This window comes from Cynoglossus semilaevis, chromosome 17 (assembly GCF_000523025.1).
Source record: "Cynoglossus semilaevis isolate Cse_v1.0 chromosome 17, Cse_v1.0, whole genome shotgun sequence".
NCBI classification, from domain to species: Eukaryota; Metazoa; Chordata; class Actinopteri; order Pleuronectiformes; family Cynoglossidae; genus Cynoglossus; species Cynoglossus semilaevis.
Genome location: NC_024323.1, coordinates 3,667,356 through 3,682,258, shown reverse-complemented (window position 1 = coordinate 3,682,258; position 14,903 = coordinate 3,667,356). Strand labels below are relative to the sequence as shown.

General features: G+C 40.5%; 3 protein-coding genes across 3 annotated transcripts; 2 read left to right on the top strand and 1 right to left on the bottom strand.

Moving 5' to 3' along the window:
• The first annotated feature begins 6 nt into the window (after window positions 1-6).
• Window positions 7-3,506, top strand: crb3a (crumbs homolog 3a). The gene is made up of 3 exons (XM_008329409.3): window positions 7-170; window positions 2,162-2,220; window positions 2,304-3,506. Exons 1-3 carry the CDS (start codon window positions 71-73, stop codon window positions 2,511-2,513), a joined length of 369 nt encoding a protein of 122 aa, XP_008327631.1. The 5' UTR covers window positions 7-70; the 3' UTR covers window positions 2,514-3,506.
• A 1,334-nt stretch (window positions 3,507-4,840) lies between these two features.
• On the bottom strand, window positions 4,841-7,822 carry tubb4bl (tubulin, beta 4B class IVb-like). Its single transcript, XM_008329408.2, has 4 exons — window positions 7,652-7,822; window positions 6,620-6,728; window positions 6,322-6,432; window positions 4,841-6,212 (listed from the first exon to the last, which is right to left on the bottom strand). Exons 1-4 carry the CDS (start codon window positions 7,706-7,708, stop codon window positions 5,155-5,157), a joined length of 1,335 nt encoding a protein of 444 aa, XP_008327630.1. The 5' UTR covers window positions 7,709-7,822; the 3' UTR covers window positions 4,841-5,154.
• Window positions 7,823-9,393: 1,571 nt separating this feature from the next.
• LOC103392715 (zinc-binding protein A33-like) lies at window positions 9,394-14,903 on the top strand. Its single transcript, XM_008329407.2, has 6 exons — window positions 9,394-10,786; window positions 12,083-12,178; window positions 12,260-12,490; window positions 12,567-12,589; window positions 12,709-12,827; window positions 13,298-14,903. Exons 1-6 carry the CDS (start codon window positions 10,373-10,375, stop codon window positions 13,840-13,842), a joined length of 1,428 nt encoding a protein of 475 aa, XP_008327629.1. The 5' UTR covers window positions 9,394-10,372; the 3' UTR covers window positions 13,843-14,903.

Here is a 14,903-nt window from a genome sequence, read left to right as displayed (position 1 = left end):
ATGCATTAGACCTAATGCCCTGAAGACCCTCCAGTCTGCCCTCACTCGGCCCTACAGGCCACGGGCTAAGATGGCAGCAGCAGCAGCAACATGTCTGGATGTGCCGGCCACTCCTGGAGTCCTGGTCAGGAGTATTTTACTGCTCCTACTAAGCACTGATCCTGTGTGGGGTGAGTCATTAACCATCTCCTCATCCTCTGTACTCAGACAAACACGTGCTCTGACCACACCTGCACACAAACACATACAAAAGTACAACGACACTAATAGATAAAACAGAACTAAACCTGAAACATGTACAGGCCAGGACGCTAGACCGAGGTGGTGAAGTAAATTAAAGCTAAATTCCACCAATCCCAGTGTGGTGAACCACAGAAAACACCATGAGAAAGATGTGTGTAACCCCGTGGTGGCCTGCGACTCACACTGCCTGAACAGGCATCAGCAACTTTTACAGTGTTGTTGAACAGAGGTTGGTTAGAAATCCTTGGAAGTCATCAAAAAGAAATCTGCTCTGACAGCGACAAGTTTGTTACAGAGACGGCACGTCCAGCAAAAGACACAATGTGTTGCTTTAGGAGAGTTGCTGTGTTCTGTGCTCTGATATCCACCCACTGCCTTTTATTATCAGTTACAGCATACACACAAAAATCTGCTGTATTTTCCAGTATTTTCTGCAGTGTGAATGTCTCCGCCTGCTGTTATCTGCTTGTACTTTTGTCCTCTCAGTGTTGACTGTTTGCTCTGGTGGATGATTGACTCACACGAAATTCACAGAGGGCAGATTTAAGATATTTTTTTCACTTCAAAGTACCATCGTAATAATCCTGTAAAAACAGCAACAACTAACAACAGGAAATTTGTTTTGTTTTTTTTTCTCCCATGTTTCAAACTGGTGTGTTCTTACTTGGACCTAGCTGACTGATTCGCTGCACTGCACAGTGCATTCCTAAGCCTCTCCCCCGCCTTGCACCCTCGCCTGCTCTAGTAGTCTCTCCTGTGTAGTTTCATCATGTCACTTTATAATCACATGACTGCTCATGGACAAAATCCATGAGAACATTAACAGACGTGCAGGAAATCTGCCACCTTAAAACCATCTTAAACTCTCAGTATCCAACAGATGAGACCAAAGCCCACAGTTATAATACCCACAGTTGGACTTAGAGCTGGTGTAGGCCTCGGCAGTAGGGTGTGTAAGGCTTTTTTAGGGCGGTGATCATTGGGCTGTGAATCATTAGTGCAGAGTGACAGCCTTTGTCTGTGTTTGTTCTGGGTGATTCTGAAATTATAATAATACTTTTTGGACAAACGATGCATTTGTAAAATAAATGATTAGCCCACGTCACTGACTATACGTTACAGTTTCAAGTTTCTTAAGGTGTACCAACTCTTTTTTTTTTTTTTTGCTTTTGAACTTCTTCAGATTATGCAGTGTTGTGTTTACAGTACAGATTTTGATCTGGTGGTACAGACACTCGCTCCAGAGGAGGAGGAGCAGGGTTGAGGACATGAGCAGAATGACGTATACAAATACATTTCTAGTTTGTGTTGCAAAATGAATGGACCGATTATAGATATGTTTTCAAAATAGTGGTTTATGGTGGATGTTTTCAGCTCCAGGGTAGAACTGGGCTGTACTGTGGGAGCCTACAAGAAGATTTAAAATATTTAGTATATAATAGTCTCTGAAGCTACACTTATCACCTGTTTTTGTAGAAAATGTCTGACCAACCAAAAATACCAGATATTATACAACCCTATTGTACCAGTGCTATAACCCATGGATCAAGGATTTGCAGTTCCATTAATAGCACCTCCTGCAGTGGAGGTGGGGATTACTGTTTGTTAACAGAATACAACAGTCAGAGTACACAGACCTTCAGAACTAATAAGAACTAAAAGCAGAACTAAAAGATTAATTTACGAACCGGAGTGTCTCAGCATGTAGATTATTCAACCAATGAAAAAGCCTAAAATGAAATCCATCAAAAAGGTTTTAAAGGAACACTAAACATTCACAACAACAAACATTTTAGACGTAACAGTAGAATCAAAGTTTTGTAGTTCAGTGGCTGTTTGCTGACATTATAGTTATTTACATGATACGATGGTTTTAAAATAATTTAATCACCACAGGTGTTTCTGCTCTTTTCTACAGGGAATTCAACCATCACACCATACAACCATACAGACTCTACAGCCCCTACAGAACCTACAGTGAGTGACAAACCTTTGTTATGCTCAACCAATAACTCGAGAAGTATCTCCAGACTGAACCCTCTTTTGTTTTCTTTTGTAAGGGACTCAACATCGCAGCCATTGTGGCCCCCACGGTCACGGTGGGTGTCTTAGTCATAATCCTGGCTGTTCTGGGCTGGCTCTTCTGTGTGGTGAGAAAGAAGAGGCAGACTGAGGGGACGTACATGCCCAGTGCTGAGGAACAGTCTGGGACACGCAGTGTGGCGGCACTAGATGCACTAAAACTACCCAAGGAGGAGAGACTCATCTGAAAGCGGATGCCAAGCGATCAAAGACAATCCTACAGAGATACAAGCTGAACACATGATGACAATAGGTGCAAAACAGTCGCTTCCTTGAGCTGATCAATGAAAGAGAAACCTCTAGTATTTAGGAGAAGACAACGTGCCAAGTGTGAGGCGCTTGACATGATAAATATATATGAAAATACATTCAGCCACATTTCTGCCTATAGTACCAGGAACTTTAAGCATCATAAAAATGATGCTTTAAATGGTTTTAAATCAGTGTGTCTGCCTGTACATCCACAGCCTTGAAAGTCCTGGAAAGCTCCAAGCTCCCTGTACCGACTCCCTGGTGCCTGTCATTAGGCTTCATCATATATTGCTGCCAAAAATAAAAGTGCCTGGAATTGGTCCTTTCTAAGTAAAGTCACCTTTTTACAGAGAACAAAATGTGACGTTCTCCAACCGATCAGAAACGTTTGACTGCTGGCTCTGCTCTGTTAGTCCTACCTTAAAGAAAGGGACTGTTTATTTAAAAAAACAGATAAAATTGAAGACTGTATTTTATCTGTCTTTTTGTTTTAGGACCCGCTGTAGAAACATACAAAATCCCTGGTACTGCTCACATCACTGGTACCCATTCCCTCTTTGCCCATGTTGCTTCATCAAAAGTTTTATTTTTGTCAAACATTTCAATCTGGTTTTGGATATGTGTTTTTTTCTTTCTTTGCACAAGTAAAACAGAAGCATCAGTATTTATCACCAATGATTTCAGATTTCACATGTTTAACTTTGCCTCAGTGATGATGCTTTGATTCATCCACACTGACTCTTTACTCCACATCATTTCCTCTGTTTACTACAATCAGCACTAAGAGCGTCAAATACATTTGGAACGAACATTTGTTGTAGGAGTGAGTACGGTTTAAATCATACAAATGTAAAGGATCACTATTTAAAGAAAATCATTCCATGGTATCAACCTTGTCTATATTTGATATTTATTATTGCATCTGTGTGTTCTGTCGAATATCGTGTTAGTGCGTCTGTCGAATAAACAACAATGCCTTTGTTTTATTGTGTTTCATTGTTTCAATATGTAATGTGTAATCTTACATTTAATACCATTTGTCTACAGATGGTGAAAAAAGCACCTGTTATGAGAATTATTAAGACCCCGTGACTGCTGTTGGTGAGAAACTCTGACATGTTTAGGTCACTTCCTGGTTAATAGAGAGGCCTGAGATCCAGAATGTGTTCTCGTCACATGATGTTTTTTATGACATTTTATTATAAAAGGCTACATATAAAAATTAGATCAATATCCAGAGTTTATGCAGGGAATGTTTAACCACGATAAGGATAATCTCTGAGAGCAAAAGGTTGAGCCCCAAACAGCACCTGACTGAGTGACTCGAACAAAGACACCATTGTCCAAGCACAGGGAAAAATGTCATGGAAATTGTAGTCCCTCTGATTTTGAAACCAAGATGAAAAGCCATGTAATGTTACGCCGACAAAAGTCATGCACAAAAACATAAGTTCTCTGCTCTCTGTTACACTCATCTCCTGTGTGACCAGACATGGTTTACCATTGATGTTAAAAGAACAAATTATCCACTTGTGTTAATTTACACCAAGTCTTTCTTTGACTGTATCAAACCAGGCAGTTCAGAGAAAGATGGTTTCCCCGAAGCAGGAAAGAAGATCAAGGTGTGTTTCTGTCTATCACGACCTTATCTCTGTGTTCAGCAGAAACAAGTGCAGTGGGACTTATTACTAATAACAGACGTTAATCTTCTATTTGGCACCTGATTAGGAGGAGAGAACTGATTGGCTTTGTGTAAACAGTGATGAAAAGAGGAGTTATTTCACAGGCTGCTTCTATAACAGCAGCTATAAATAACTTCCTGTGGGAACTGAATGGTACAGCATGTTGTTCATCATGACAACAGGTTCCCTTCTTTAAACTTCCTAATATGTAAATGGAAATATAAGCTGTTGAGTAGGTGAGTCTGAAAACCAAAGACCAAGACCATAATGATTACTGGTGTTGCTACTTCAGCTGCAGGCTGTGGTTGCTAAGAGAGGCTTTGGCAGTAAATGGTTGGTTGGTTGGTTAGGAGTGATTGACAGGATGGTCTACTAGTCCCATGGCAACGCTAAACATCACAGAAATCAAGTTGTCAGTGATGCTATGACGTTAGCAAATCATTTGGTTGAGTTTCTATTGGAGGAACTGTATGTCCATTGCAGTGACCCTTGTGATCTTTGTACTTTCTTCTTTTAGTATTTTAGACATCATGGGATCTTTTTGGGGAAAAAAAAATATGTTAATAAAAACTCAGAGTCAGTTTATTTGGCCTTCAGTTAAATTTTTTAATCATAACTCAATTTCAAGGCTTCACAGTTACATTTGCTTTTCAGACTGGCAAGGCAATGGCAGAGTAGATGTAAGCATGTAAAAGATTCAGTGCAGTTACAACACAGAAAACTGTTTAACCAAGAACTTAACTAGCATCAGTTACCACACTGTCTAACACTAGAGCATCAGCAAACTATATGGCGACAGGTTTTTACTGTGGGTGGAAATGAAAAGGGCGGAGGGCAGGGAGTGTCTTGTGAGGATGGGGTGAAATGATGTTTGGCAGAACAGCTGGCAGAGGATTTAGGCGACCTCCTCTTCTCCCTCTTCTTCGAACTCGCCCTCCTCAGCGGTGGCATCCTGGTACTGCTGGTACTCGGACACCAGGTCGTTCATGTTACTCTCAGCCTCTGTGAACTCCATCTCATCCATGCCCTCACCGGTGTACCAGTGAAGGAAAGCCTTACGACGGAACATGGCAGTGAACTGCTCGGAGATACGCTTAAACAGCTCCTGGATAGCAGTGCTGTTACCAATGAATGTCGCGGCCATTTTGAGGCCACGGGGTGGAATGTCACAGACAGCTGTCTTCACATTGTTGGGGATCCATTCAACAAAGTAGCTGCTGTTCTTGTTCTGCACGTTCAGCATCTGCTCATCCACCTCCTTCATGGACATGCGGCCTCTGAACACGGCAGCCACGGTGAGGTAGCGGCCATGACGTGGGTCGCAGGCAGCCATCATGTTCTTGGCGTCGAACATCTGCTGTGTGAGCTCGGGCACGGACAGGGAGCGATACTGCTGGCTGCCCCTGCTGGTCAAGGGTGCAAAGCCAGGCATGAAGAAGTGGAGACGGGGGAAGGGCACCATGTTGACGGCTAATTTACGAAGATCAGCGTTGAGCTGCCCAGGAAAACGCAGGCAGGTGGTCACACCACTCATGGTGGCAGACACCAAGTGGTTGAGGTCTCCGTAGGTGGGTGTGGTGAGTTTTAGTGTACGGAAGCAGATATCATAGAGGGCTTCATTGTCAATGCAGTAGGTTTCATCTGTGTTCTCTACCAGCTGGTGGACAGAGAGTGTGGCATTATAGGGTTCCACCACAGTGTCAGACACTTTAGGAGATGGAACCACACTGAAGGTGTTCATGATACGGTCAGGGTATTCTTCGCGGATTTTGCTGATGAGCAGGGTGCCCATGCCAGAGCCGGTGCCACCGCCCAGAGAGTGAGTAAGCTGGAAACCCTGAAGGCAATCACAGCTCTCAGCCTCTTTCCTCACTACATCCAGGACAGAATCCACCAGCTCAGCTCCTTCTGTATAGTGTCCTTTAGCCCAGTTGTTACCAGCTCCGCTCTGGCCTGGGAATGAGAAAAATTACAATTTACAGCCTGATGTAAGGCACACAAAAATCTGCCATATCCTAGTGGGATCGTGAGAATTTTTTATTTATATAACCATATATTTTACCAAAGACAAAGTTGTCAGGCCTGAAAATCTGTCCAAAAGGGCCGGACCTGACGGAATCCATCGTACCAGGCTCCAGATCAACCAGAATGGCTCGGGGCACATATTTCCCACCTAACATTAAAGCCACAGTTTATTCACAGTTCAAATGATTCATAATAATATTATGCCAACATGAAAAAACTGGGTCAAAAAGAACATGAGTGAAGACTGATCAGCAGAAAATAATTTTCAGGTAAATTTCATGTCAATTTCAGACTTCTTAAGATGTTTTTTTCTCTCCATTATTTTAAAATCATACCTGTGGCCTCATTGTAGTAGACACTGATCCTGTCTAGCTGCAGATCACTGTCTCCGTGGTAAGTACCAGTGGGATCGATGCCGTGCTCATCGCTGATCACCTCCCAGAACTGAAAAACAACAGGCGTGGCAGGATATGCAAGCGCTTCATCAGTCAAAAATAATAACATAAACACTAATGAATGACAATGACAATTATGATAACTCAATAACCTGAACATTAGCAGATGTACAACATGCACAAAGCCTACTGAAATCGTGGCATCTGGTGATTGGTGACTGGTGATTTTGAAATTGGTTATGCAACAAAACTATTGGCTAAATTCCAGTAACGATAATGACTATTATTAGCAAATGTAAAATGTTTATGAAATAATCAAGCAATCTGCAATTAATCATACAGTCGTTGACTTAATGTTATTAGAAGAAAATAAATACAATAAAATAATTATCTTGGAGACCTTGTAACACGAATATTTCGGTTATTTATAAAGAAAAATAGCTAATAGTAATTTTATAATGTTGAAAAATATTAAGATTTTTCGGCGGATATTGGTTTGAAAAGGAATCTGTTAAAAATAGGTCATGTAGAGGAGGGGGAAGGGAAGATACTGCTGCTGCTCTAGTGACAGCTCGGCTTCATCAGTACAGTAGTCAATGTTATATAATTTACTACAGTATTTGACAAAAAGTGTCATCGTAATGAGGAATTTTGCATTATCATTACACAAAATGCCATTTTATGCGTCATTGATGGGCACGTAACACTCTGCATAAATATACTGGAAAAATACGAATTATATTTGAATTATGATTATGGCCGACCTGTAAAATAATGTTAATATATCTAATATATATATCTTCAATTATAAACGTGTCTTTGAAGGAGTAAAAAGCGCCACGTTGGAATCCTTCTAGAGAATTCTGGGAGGATGGATTAGCGGTCTGCCCTCAGCCTCCATGAACACGCAAGTCTAATTAAAACTAAGAGAGAAATAAAGAGGACAGGCAGGGCAGAGAATCGTAAAAATACCTTGGCTCCGATCTGGTTTCCGCACTGACCGGCCTGCAAATGCACAATTTCGCGCATCTTGGACAGAACGACCCGAGGACAGCGGCGAGAGGGAGAAAGAGCGTCAGCAGCACTGAAGGACGGGATGATGGCTCCCTTCCTGCAGTCTATACTCCGGCCTTTTAGGCACCGCCCCCTTAATCGTCTACGGGTTTTTTCATTCTCTGCAAACGACTACTGGGCTGAGGCGGTGGTAGAACCTGACGTCAACGCTATGGACCCATAGACCCATAGACCCAAGGAGGAGGAACAGGAGGAGGACCAGGATGCGTGTTAATGGCGGATAGGATGAGAGGAGTAACATCCATTATACATTAAATGGTGGATAGACTCACAGCCATTGGCTCCTACAACAACCCTACCTGAAGATATAAACACTATGAACACTGTTTACATTGTACAATATTATACACAAATGTTGTGTAACCTTTGGTGAGTCCATACATTCAATTACATTAAATTACATTTTCCCATTGAAAACAGAAATTGCAGGTGCCGCAGCGGCGAGCTGTGCCTCACATCTGACCGCGAGATCCAATCAAACTGGGTCACATGACGCTTGCCAGTTTATGTTTCTCATCCAATAAAGTGCAGAGAAAAGTCAGCAGGGAGGCAAACAGTACTCTGCCTCACCTCACCTCACCTTGTTAACTGGCGTTAACAAGTAATTAAAAGTCCGCGCCAAGCTAAACAGTAGGTCATGAACAGCGTTTTCTATGCTCTGCCTGATCCGACTCACTATTGATTGTTTTTCAAGACGGAAAAAATTTCAAAACTGGACCTCCGGTCCAAACAGAAGGTGATAAGTGATGGAACACCAACGCCGGAGCTAAAAGGTTTGCTTCAAACTACGGGACAGAAGAGTATTTTTTTTAATGTAGTGGTACAAACGAAAGGACTGGCTGTGTGGCTGTCCTGTAAGAAACCGCCATTATTGCATTTCTTGCTTTTTATTCTCATCGTGTGATAACGTCTAGACGAACTCGGGATACTGTGAACGGAAATTCAAGGATCGAGTTGGCATTGGTTGAGCAATGGAGACTAAACATTAGCGTCCACAATGCTAAGGTGAGGGAAAACCCTGGACTTCATCTATAAGTAAAGGTAAGGTTAACGTTTTTGTTTTTAATTAATTTTAATTTTCTTTTCTTATCAAATTGATAGACAACCTTTGATTAAAGCACCAGAATTTGACGTTTGTTTTTTTTTACTGAAGTTCAAAATTAAATATGTACTGCATTCATCTCTATACTTTAATTTGTTTACAGTAAATATGAATTGCTTAGACACAAGAAGGGGGCTCTGTCCATTTCTATAAAAAAAGAAACGTTCTTTGCAGGTCAAAAGTTCCTTTGTATATGTTTGTGTTGGTGTAAGTGTCATTGAAAGAGAAATGCTGATGGATATGAAGCATTACCAGGTGCATGCTGTTGGATGAATAGTGAAATAATATGCTTTTTTTCTGTTCTTACAATTGTAAATCTGACTCCAGAGAAATCGGTGTCTTACCAGCCATGAACCTCGTCACTGAAAAAGAATGCCATTTATTTGGTGTTTTGATACAGTTAAAACGGCTTCAACTAAATCTTAAATAAAAAACAAATTAAAAACATCAATAATTCATTTTTGACTTGGCAACAATAATTATATGCTGCTCAAATCTAGTTCTTCTACCAAAATACATCAGAACAGCAAGTGGACGAACAGACTGTACAATGGGTGGAAATAGCAGTGTTTGCACAGACATGTTTACTTTTTGATTAAACAGGAACAATGTAGTGAATTGATAGATAAGAGAAGTTAAACTAGAAGTATCAGTAACCTGATATTTAAATCCATCTCATATCAAATACATATGGTGCTAGCCTGTTTAGCTTATCTATCAGGCAACGAGTTGGACTGAACCACATTGAATCCATCAGAAAAGCAAAGACAGAAATAGAAAGCACAGTTGTCCTGACAGAAAAGGAAATAAAGAGTTCAGGTAGAATCTAAAATGGGAACTAAGAACATGTCACCTGCATTGCTTTTATGCCTCTTTAAGCTTTTGTTTTTTTGTTTGTTCTTTAATCTATTTTTAGGGCCTGCTCATTGACAACAGCAACGCCATCCACAATTACTTTGTAACTGTTTCTTTACCTATTGGTGTGGAATAGGCCCAATAGCGACCCCTACAGGAACAGTATACTGTATGATTGTTCAGAGCTATCAAACCTCACCTGCAGAAACAGCAGAAATCCACTCCACAGTATCGAGGCAGCACTCTCTCAGTATTTTTTTTGTTTTATTTGTATTTCAGTTGCTTAACTCCTGCCACCTTTTCACTCTGACAAATAATAAATAGCTTGAAAGAATTGTTTTGTTGCGTCCTCAGGCTGGTGATAATGTCAACAACTTTTACATTCAAATCCTGTGTAGTTGCATTTTCAGAACACACAACACATTACAAACCTGTTTCAAACCCTCTCTCTCAAGACTTGGCCAATTGGGATTTATTTCCTGTTTCCTGGCTCCTTTTTTTACAGAGCCACATGATTTAAGTTACTCCCACAGGAAGACCTAGGGCATTTGCTACTTCATGTCAGTAACAACAAGCTTGGTTATGTTCTTTTACAGAGGAGTCAGACAGAGGAGTCAGACAGAAGAATTGTTAAGAACGTCTGCTGTTATCGACAATGGATTATGTGTGAAAAGGCAATGATCATGTCACTGCCAGAGGAAGATCTTACATGCCCTGTGTGCTGTGACATCTTCACAGACCCTGTCTTGCTGTCATGCAGTCACAGCTTCTGCAGGACCTGCTTGAAGCGCTGCTGGGAAACTGGTCTACGGGAATGTCCAGTGTGCAGGAGGAGAGCCCAGAAGTCCAGTCCTCTGTCCAATCTGGCCCTGAAGAACATCTGTGAGGCTCTTCTGCAGGTCAGGAATCAGAGTGCAGAGGCTGTGAAGGACAAGATGAGCTGTAGCCTGCATGGAGAGAGACTAAAACTCTTCTGTCTGGTGGACAAAGAGCCAATCTGTGTGGTGTGTCAGTTCTCCAAGCTTCACACAGACCACAGCTGCTCGCCCTTAGAGGAGGCAGTCCTGGACTGCAAGGTAACAAAACAGAGTTTCATGTTCATGTTTTATCTGTATGTATTGTAATGTATTTGTATTAGTCTTCTTATATATTTTTTGGTGATACATACCATTTTTATAACATTTCTATTGTAACAAAGACAAACGGGAAACAAAACCCTGACCTGTTAGAACATGAACTCATTTCTGAAGACCTGGTTATGGTTAAATTAAAAGAAGTGACTTTCTATTGGGCATTAATACGATATGTTATCATTACAGTAGGGTTCTGGGGGACAAATAGTTATGTATTTTTATTGAAGGATTTCTAACAGTGATGTTTTTAGAGGAATTCTGTTGTATTATGTAAATACACATTGATGTTGAACTAAAACACTAGTAGACATGTGGAAACATTGATGGGTAGTGATGATAAACAGCACCTGAATGAAAACATATCCGGTACATAGAGTTGAATCAGGTTTTGGTGCCGTTTTTATTACTAACCTTAGTGGTTTAAAACATTTCTGCATTAATGCTACTTTTTACACTATTAAAAAAAAAAAAGAATTCTGTCACCATCTGTTTCCTGTTCACCACAGTTTTGCTAAACAGACTCTTATTTATGTTAAACATGAGGTCTTACAGCACCACCTCAGGTCAGAATGTTGTTCTGCAGGTCTGTCTTGATGATCCTGATAATCCATGCAATGTTGACAGCACTTGACAATCAATGAAGCCCTAAAGAAGACACTGTCAAACTCTGGCCCGGGGACTAAAATATGGGCATAAAAAGATTTATGTGGACCAAACCTTTAAACAAAAAATGGATTATGTTAATTACCTGTGGTCAGTATTACAGATATGCACAGGGTTTGTGGGTCATTAAAGAGCAATGTCAGGCTAACATTAATGTCAGGTAAACATTACCAGCTAGGTAAACAAACTAGCACTCTGCTAACTGTTGACTATCTTTTTAAATAATTTTGGGGTATGTTGTGCCTCTTTTAGCTAATGGTTATCCTTTTCTAAATGAGCTTTTCTCATTCTTTTCACTTTTGTAACTTAACTTGTATTGTTATTTTAATAATTTAGGTTCATTTTTGGAGTGTAATAAAACCTTTTTGTTTGGCAAACCTAGTGTTTGTAATGCTGGGCGTAGCTTTTTAAAACATATTTTGACTGATATATCTTTTCCCAAATTGCCTATACTTTATCTATGTTTCTCTAACCCCTTTTCAGCGTCAATATGCCTGTGGCAGATGACTCAGTTACTAAAGCATATGTACTATAAAGTAGTGTCTTCTCTACTAAATTAAGCCTGTTTCATTTCAGGATGAACTTGCCTTATCACTCAAAGTGTTGAAAGACAAACTGGATAGTCTCAAAAGAATCCAGCAGACTTCTGCAGATATGGCCAAGTACATCAAGGTATCCTGTGATGATTGTACGATGAGTCTCACATGTGCCTCTCAAATGAAAACAGAAGTAGTAATGTGTAACTTTTGACAGAGTCAGGCTGCGGACACTCAGAAACTGATCAGGAGCCAGTTTGAGCAGCTCCATCAGATGCTGTGCCAAGAAGAGTCTGACATATTAGCAGCAGTGAAACAAGAGGAAGAAGAAAAGATCACAGGAATGAAGGATAGGATGAAAGAGCTCTCTGCTGAGGTGCTGGCCCTGGCGGAGATGGTCTCTGACATCCAGGAACACCTTAAGGAAGAAGATATGGAATTACTGATGGTAGTTTTAATTGTTTATACTCTTTTGCCACTCTTTTCAGGAATTCCCACTCTGATATTTTGTTTTGTCTTTCCAGAATTTTAAAGCCATTGATGAAAGGTGTGTTTGCAAATGATTTATTCATTCATTTTTACTCATTCAGTGTATTTTATTTGCTAGCTGTGAGCCTGTGTGTGTGTATGTGTTTATTTTCTATACAAATTTGCTTGTGTTGATAGGAGCAAAAGTGTTGCAGTAGGCTCAGACAACATGTCTGGATTACTGATTGACATGACTAAGCATCTGTGTAACCTCAAGTACAGAGTCTGGGAGAAAATGCTGGACCACATCGACTACAGTGAGTTTTTGTTTTTATTTGAACACTTCAAATCCTAACAAGATAAAATATGCAACAACTTTGGGTTAGTGCTTGTAAACATAGCACGGAGAAGGTAGCGCTCCTTCCTTCCCTGCAGAGGGAGCTGAAAACTCACCCACCCCTTGGTTGTTCTTCTGCAGATTTGAGTCCAGCTGACAATCTTTGATTTGGATTGCTGCCACCTACTGGCATTTTTCAAATGTGTAAATAGTTTTCATCAAGTTGCTTTTTTTAAAATAAATGTAAAAGAACAAAACACAGACAGAGGGCAGTATTGTTGTGGGTGAACATAACATTAACACTAATTTAAAATTACTGAGTGGATTGCTTTTGTATATATTTATGATAGGAAATTTGTACATACTACTTTTTTCTAAATGTGTTCACTGGGTATAACTGGGATTTCCCTCTTTGACGTAAAATTATTTTTAAACACTCCCTTCTCTTAGCTCCGGTCACTTTGGACCCAAACACTGCCCACCCCTGTCTCATCCTGTCTGACAATCTAACCTCCCTGCACTACTCAAGGCAGCCCAGCTGCTGCCCCGACAACCCAGAGCGCTTCCACATGAGTGCCGAAGTGGTGGCCATGTCTCCCCTCGGTTCAGGAAGTCACCATTGGGTCGTGGAAACAGGAAGTAATCAGGACTGGCTCCTGGGTGTGGCCTCTTCGTCTGTGCCAAGGGATGTTGAAGTCTCCGCTCGGCCCGAAAACGGCTTCTGGACTTTGTGCTTTAGAGACGGAGAGTTCAGGGCCATGACCTCTCCACCCACACCGCTGACACTGACACAGACGGGGACACCAAAACAAATCAAAGTCCAGCTGGACTACAACAGAGGGACAGTGTCGTTTTCTGACCATGCCGATGATTCGGAGATATTTACCTTCTCACACACATTCACAGAAACACTGCTGCCATATTTTTATACACAGAGTAGTGAGCCACTGAGAATCTTGCCAGAGAAGGTTCTGGTCACAATGCTGCGTCAGTGACTGGGTAGAACAATGATCATGTCAAACCCCGAGGAGCTGCAGGCAGCACTGACACATCAACGATTCTGTCAAAACAAACTAAATGAATACAATTTGCACACCATCAGCTAAGCCAAGAACAATCGTTTCCTTTGTCCACTGGGCGGTGCTAAGGTATTAGAATTATTTTACTACTCTGCTGCAGAAAATTATGCCACGCATTCTGCAAACCGGTCAAATAATTTGACTTGCTTTTGGGTGGAATTCTCATATGAAGCCTTAATCATCTTATGTACAAATGTGTCTGAGTCTCAACACTGACCAAATCTGAAGTAATTTAAAAAAAAATCTCATGGATTCAAAAGTAAAGAACAGGGCAAGAACCATTACTAAATTAATGGTTTTCAAAGGTCAAAGGTTCATGTTTTGGTGACGATTCAAACCCCAAAATGTAGTTATTGTGTAAAAAAATAAAAAATTGCAGACTGGATGAGACGAATAGGAGCCGTGCACCGACATGTTGATGTGACGTCATCGGTAAACTGGTATAACAACTCAGACAGACAGACGGACACAAAGTAAATGACAAATAATTAATGTACGCTCATGCAGTAGACATTAGTTATATTTAGAAGTAAATTATCATTAAATTATCATTTAAAATATATATTTTTCATTTGATTAAACCACCGGTTATGGAGTAGATTTTTCTATTAACGTACAAGCTTAATGTAAGTTAACACAAGTCGTTATGTTTACAACGTGTGGCAGGGTAACGTTTTTTCTTTTTACATTCAGGAAACGTCGTGAGGGTGCATAGAATTATTTAGTGAGTTACTTCTATGAAATGTTGTAACTATTGTATCTCTGTCCTATATCCTGGCTAACATTTAGCCTTTAATTTGACTTCCACTACTTTTCTCGAAGATGTTGGATATTTTTGACCTTTTGTCAAGATTTTTTTGTTTTGTTTTGTTTTTATAATCGTTCATCGGGCACAATAAAAACGAACTATTGAAGTCCTGACTGGTACCTCTTACTCTTGACCACACGATGCCGCCAAAGCCAAGCAAATATTTTTG